This window comes from Melampsora larici-populina (assembly GCF_000204055.1).
Source record: "Melampsora larici-populina 98AG31 unplaced genomic scaffold MELLAscaffold_45, whole genome shotgun sequence".
Lineage (NCBI taxonomy): Eukaryota > Fungi > Basidiomycota > Pucciniomycetes > Pucciniales > Melampsoraceae > Melampsora > Melampsora laricis-populina.
In genome coordinates, this window is record NW_006768809.1 from 580,693 (window position 1) to 587,469 (window position 6,777).

Consider the following 6,777-nt stretch of genomic DNA (forward strand, 5'->3'; position numbering starts at 1 on the left):
GAGAGCGTTCAAAACCGTTGCGCAATATTGCGACAGAACCTGGAGGCTGAAAAGCCGCTGGATCTGGCCCGACATCGTAGTAGCATACCCGCCTAGTGAAAGGTTACCACCGAGGGATTAATTCCTCATCTCCCATCCTTGAGCGCCATATTCACAATCCCCCGTATAGCATGTATTATAATTGAAACAGCCATCAGCAACCTTTCCCCTGACACAGCCAGAGGGGTTTTACCGGTGCTGGAAAGACATGCAGTGTTTGATAGCCGAAAGGCTCTAACAACACTTAAAGCAATGCAAGATAAACCAGTAAGTCAAAACATATCAGGATGGCATCTTCTAGTTGCACGTCTCCGCTGAAACTTTGGCGCGAGTTTGCCTCTGAACATCACGATGGGGCTGGCCCAGCAGATCAACATCTTGATCCCATTCGCAGTCGTTTCAGAGAACTTGACTCGGACGCTTTTGTGTGGTCCAAGGATTCGATCCTCGCTATCTTCCTTCAACTCGGCTTACCAGACGGCCTACATAGCTCTTACTCATTGGTGAATGAAATATTCGAATCTCGCGCTCGTCTGGGATCTGAAATTTCATCTCATGAAACCGAAGAAGTGATTCAAATTGAAGAATTACGGCATAAACCTCGTGCTTTAGGCCTCATGGATTTACCCCTTGAGATTCTCAACGATATACTTGAAATGCTTAATCACATGGCTAGGCTCGAAGGTGAGGTAATCAAGGAAGACAGGTGGGAAACCGCGACGACCTGGACTTCAGGCGAGAAGCAAACATACATGACTTATTTACGCGAGGACCCACCGATCTTGAATACTATACAAACCTTTTCACTTACTTCTCGTAAAATATATCAACTTTGTCGACCCTGGCTGTGGCAAGTGAGTCGTCTTCAAATCAACTCGTTTTAAAAACCTACTATCACGATCAGCCACTGATCGCAGGGTTTAGAAACTACAATTTCCTACTCGTCTTCCAGCACCAATAGGTCTATGGACCAATGATATTCTTCTCAAACAAGGCTCCCTTGTCCGGTCTCTAACCCTTGAGCTCTCCGAAAACTGCAGCAAACCTGAAGGATCCGTAGAATATGATCCCTATTACGATAATCTCATCCTTAACATGGAGGATGAGGATCCAGAGAGAGTCTCTCCAAAGAATGCAAAAGACCTAATAACTCGGTGCCCCAACCTCTCTGAGTTGGAGATCAGGTATGAAGTTTTTGGAGAGTCGGAAGACGCGGTCGAAGTGACAGGTTTTTTATCAGATCTGATCCCTCTCATAATCAGTCTCAAACATCTCCGACAGTTATCATTAATAACTTACCTAGGCAACGGACCCATGGTCATATTTCCATCAGAACTCTTGCTTGGTTTACCTTTGCTCGAGTCGCTTTCATGTATTGGAATGGTTTTATCATCAGATCAAGGAAGAATCGGTGATGGTTCCTTTGGATACAATCTATCCAAACTCTAACATTTATCGACATTGGAATTACTCGATGTTGTAGGTATAGATGAGCAATGGTGCCTTTACAATTGGCCAAAGATCATCACCCTGCTTACAATCCACTCTTGTGGTGATTTATCACCAAGTTTAGCATGTCGAATCATCCGTCATATTGCACCTTGCCTACAAGATCTTAGGCTTGGCTTCGAACAAGGTGATGGGAGCTGGGAAATCGATCCTAGCTGGATTCCCGGACATCGTTTGGATCTTCCGTCTTTGACTTACTTGAAGCTTTGTACCCGAAACCCACACTTACTGGACAGCTTTCAAGACTGCAAATCTCTAACGTTGCTTGGATGGACGTACATAACCCTGGAACATTGTAGGATACTGAGTGGCATTGTGTTTCGACCTGCTTGGCCTCAGCTCAAGAAACTGGTGGTCACTCGTGGTCATGATGTCGACCAAAACGCTCTGAATCCTCGAAATCGAGCAATCATTGAAGACGAATTAGTTTCATTGGAGCATCATTGCAAACAAGCCAATATAATACCGATCATACACCGATGTCGGCCTGACATGCCGTGAGTAATCTTAGTTTTTAGAACAGGGTTCGACCTATTCTAATCGAAATTTCATCATGTTCAGGTGCTTCTGAGCTTTCGAAGCAAGTATGTATCTTTCTCTTTCACTATATTCTTATCTTTTATACTTGATTCTGTCACTGATCCAATTATCTCTTCATGTTGAAAATAATTTATGGCCGATTAGAATGCCCTTCTTCGGTATCTGTTTATTGCTGCAGTGCGAGGTTATAAAAGAGCGCTTGCATAGGACATCAGAACTCAGGACAAATCCTACAGATCATTTGCTCGTCTCGGAATTCTTGTACGATCAGATCTCTGGTTTATATACGCTCCTTTGTTTTATTTTCTCAAAAAGAATCTTTCCTTACAATCCTTGGCACCAGAATTAATCTTGTTTAAATAGTTTGTATGTTTATTATCTTTTCATCTTACTTAAATGTATTATTTCCACTTCTTTGTTTGCACCTGTGTGCTTATTTCTTTTAGCATAAAACCTGTCTTCTCAATGAATTTTCTCATTGATCCAATCATCCCGGAAACATGCGTTAGATGTATCGCCTATCCGAAAGTAAATATTCCATGTTGCAGAATGAGACATGTGCCATTGATGAGTAAAGACTTTTGTCCGCGTACAATGTTTGATTCCTATGATTCAACATTGCCAAAGGATACCTTGGTATCATTCTCAGAATCTGTTGTTCACTCATCATCTAAGGTTAAATGACAGATTCACTCTTGGTTTGTTTGATCACCGTCTTAAACACTGAAATAGTCAGCTGTTTTGTTGGTCTATGGGTACTCATATCCGCCTCTTGACTGGCTGAGATTCTGGCCGCGGTGGTATAAATATCATAGAAATCTTTCGGTGAATTGCTCGCCAAGATATGAATATGTATTAGTTTGTGTGTGAACACCAAACTAGTTTGCTTACTCAGAGTCAATGGAATCAGGGCGGCGGCCGCGTGATCAAATACTGTGAATGGTATCCTATCGGGTGATCAAGTATTTGGACAGAGTTTTAGGCCTGTGATCGATCGCAATCGCCGGCCCACAAAGAAACTGGTCCCTCAGAAATATGATCACACAAACACCACACCAAAAGCCTTCGGATATATATGACTTTAAGCTTGAGAAATCTTGGGAGTTGAGTGGGGATTTGATTACCTAGCTAGGCGTGGTCTCGATGTCATCGCTTGTCAGCTTGACAGAGCAAAGTATCATATGATTTCCGACATCTCAAGGATTTACATACTCGGAAAGAATGAGATGTAAGGTCAAGAAACCCAAGGTTGAGGTTTGTGTTGAGCTGGTATGTTATCCAAGGGTAAGAATGTTGGTGAAAAGATTCACTGAAGAATGGCAGCTGATTGTCAAGCGAGGAACTTTGGGGAATGAGTTTATCACTTCGAGGAATTTCGAGCACGTGCGATAGATAGGAGGCACAAAGGGGGGGCTGATCAAGTTCACTTCTTCTAGTGCGTGTTCTCTTTTTTGTTCGCCGTTTGGTGAAGAAGATTCTGGCGATATTTATTCTTGCTCTCTGTTGTGTTCGATCTGCTGCCTATAAAGCTCACACTTACATTTCTCAAATCTTAGTTCTACATCTCCTGGACCACACTTCACCTTCTATACTGTCTGCTTGCCAAAAAAATTCTCTGTCTTCAAGAAGCCTTTGAGTTTTATCCGGCAAACCCTTCTCATACATTGCAACATTGATCCTCCTTGCACTCTCTCAAGATAAATTCAGTTGTGTTCCTATGATAGATGCAATCTAAGGCAAATCCCATGTCTACTAAACATTGTTTGATTTGATCTTCTGGGAGTGTCTATTTCCAGATGATTTGTTCAAGATCTCCCAAAGTGAGTTCAAGAGATATGAACGCCCTATTGAAATCAAGATAATGTTGGTAGTATTTTATGATGAAGGGATGTTGTAGTTTGCTTAGTATTGTGATTTCTTCTATCAGCAAGTCTGTAACATCATATTTTGTTAGTCCAATCTTGTGATGGCTTTTATTGCATAGAATTGTTGATATATCTGGATCTTACAAGGAAAACTGAATAGTGGGGGCAACTGGCTCAGCCGGATTTGGTTCAGTTTTCCTGGCTAGATCCAGATATAATCAACATTCCTATACAATCAAGGTTGTCTCACAAGTCAACTAACATGAAAACAATGATACAGAATCTTTAATGGAAGAAATCACAATACTAAGAAAACTACAACATCCCTTCATCATTAAATACCATCAACATTATCTTGATTTCAATAGGGTGTTCATATCTCTGAACTTGCATCAGGATATCTTGAACAAATTGTCTGGCAAACCACAATCCTCAAAGATCAAATCAAACAGTTTTTACTAGACATGGGATGTGCCTTAGATTGCATTCATCATAAAAACATCATCCATTGCAATACTGAACTTGCAAATCTCCTGATAGGTTATGATGGCAGAATCAAATTGACAACTTTGGACTAGCCACAATAACTTCTTCTTATGAGCTTGTAATCTCTGAGATATCATATACTATGATCATGTTTAGTTGTGCTATTCTTGCACACTTTTGTTGGCCATTTTTCCCTCTGAAGGGTGATGGCCCTTGTTGACCTGCCTACTGGCATATTGTCATCAAAGAAGCATACAATATGTCATCTTTAGATACAATCTCAACCCAACTCATTTTTTACAATGAGACTAGCTGGATGTAAGTCAGGCTGAGCTTGTACCAAACAGTCAGATTTGATAATCTTTCAGAGGTACATCAAACTCAGGAGTTTGCCTCTTGCTCAAGGTAAAAAATGCAAGACATTTCCATGAAGAGAGTAGCTTTGTAGGAACAAAAGTACTAAGAGAGAAAAAATTAGAAATGGAATAAACAGATGTAATAAAGAAGACTTCTATTCCTGCAACAGGTGTTTATCAGTCAAAAGACTATACATCATTTCTAAGATCATCTATCCCCCCTCTAGTTTCTATACTTGCTATCTTTTTCCTTACCAAGTTTCTTTCATCATCCATCACTATACATTCACAAATCCATTGCATATCTGATAATCATCACTAACAAATTATTTTGAACTTCCCACCCACCCAACAGAAAATGTTCAGATATATATTGTATTACACAGATGTGGTAAGCTAAGATAACAAGAGTTCTCATTCAAGAGATCTCTCCTGCCCAGAGAGAGTTCCACCAGATGAGTGAAACTCTCACAGTAAAATTTTCAGCAAACCTCCTCCACAAGCAGGTCTTGTGGTAAGGAGCATTCAAAGGATCTATCATATGCAATGAATAAGATGTTATAAGATTGAATGTGTAGAGGTACACTGGGATAAATGCTTTATGGACAACAACTTGATTGTATCTTCTTAATTTGAAAACTTGACAATTCAAAATCTTAATACTTGAATTTGCGCTCCATTGTAAATCATGACTGACCCTGGAGCCCTAGGACCATGTGCTCCTTCATCAATTCTCCTTGAGCTCAAACACAACCTTGTGTCACATACTAATTGACCAATGTCCAATGACTTGAATGATTTTTTCTTCTGAGTTAACCCACAACTTTCCCCTTCCACCCTCCACTTATCTTTACATCCTGTACACCCAAAGACACCAAAAATGTTACTATCTTCACTTCTGCTTTGATCTGAGCTTCCCGCCCGGTAATTCTGAGACAATGTGATCGGAATTCAAACAATATTGGAGAAAATGTGTAATTGGAGGTATTGATCAAACTTTCCCCATCATCAAGGATGAGCTGACCGCTTGCAAACCTGTTGTAATTTGGGGCCACCAGTATCTGAAAGAGTATCTCAAAGTAAGTTTGAGTCCTGAGGCTGTCCTGAAGCCAAAAAGCTGTTTTGATTGGAAATGAAGGGTTTATATCACCTCAAAAGGATGCTTCCTGATCTCTGTATTTGTCATTGGGATTCTAGAGGATACATCTCCCAAGAGGATAATTGAACAAGGCTTGATGTGTGGTGGGACATGTTCAATGCCTATGTCAAATATGTCAAACATTCCTGGATTTGTGATAGGTCTTCATGCATAATAGTAAAAATACTAAATATTGGCTGTTGCTATTTGCAGCCCACACAAAATCCATGTAGGCGTCATTTGGCTACACCTACATTCTAAAAATGAGATGTAGGCGTAATTTGGTTACACCTACATTCTAAAAATGAGATGTAGGCGTAATTTGGTTACACCTACATTCTAAAAATGAGATGTAGGCGTAATTTGGTTACACCTACGGATTTTAGGCACTTTGAATTTACGCCTACATCTGATTTTTTGAATGTAGGCGTAAAATTCAAGTGCCTACATATGTGGGTGCTTGAATATCACACCTAGATGCAGGGAAATCCATGTAGGCACTTGAAAATTATGCCCACATGCAGAAAAAGACATGTAGGTGTCATTTTCAAGCGTCTACATTGCTTCTTTGGGGATGTGGGCATCATTTTCAAGCGCCTACATGTGTATTGAGGTATGGGACTGTGCCTAAACATGTGTGGATGTGGAACTTTGGTCCAACTTCTCTTCTGTCTTCCAATACTCTCATTTCAAGTCCAAACGGCTTTGTCTGTCTTCCGATACTCTCATTTCGAGTCCAAACTGCTTTGTCTGTCTTCCAATACTCTCATTTTGAGTACAAACTGCTTTTTCCATCTTCCAATATTCTCATTTTGAGTCTAAGCTGTGTTTTCCCTCTTCCAAT

The 6,777-nt window shown here is 40.4% G+C and overlaps 1 protein-coding gene across 1 annotated transcript; it reads left to right on the forward strand.

Annotated features, from left to right (window-relative positions):
- Window positions 1-390: 390 nt before the first annotated feature.
- Window positions 391-2,049, forward strand: MELLADRAFT_66717 (uncharacterized protein; the record flags this gene model as incomplete). Its single annotated transcript, XM_007414702.1, has 4 exons — window positions 391-464; window positions 530-893; window positions 964-1,411; window positions 1,523-2,049. The coding sequence occupies 4 exons, from the start codon at window positions 391-393 to the stop codon at window positions 2,047-2,049; spliced, it is 1,413 nt and encodes a 470-aa protein (XP_007414764.1).
- Between the last annotated feature and the right edge of the window lie 4,728 nt (window positions 2,050-6,777).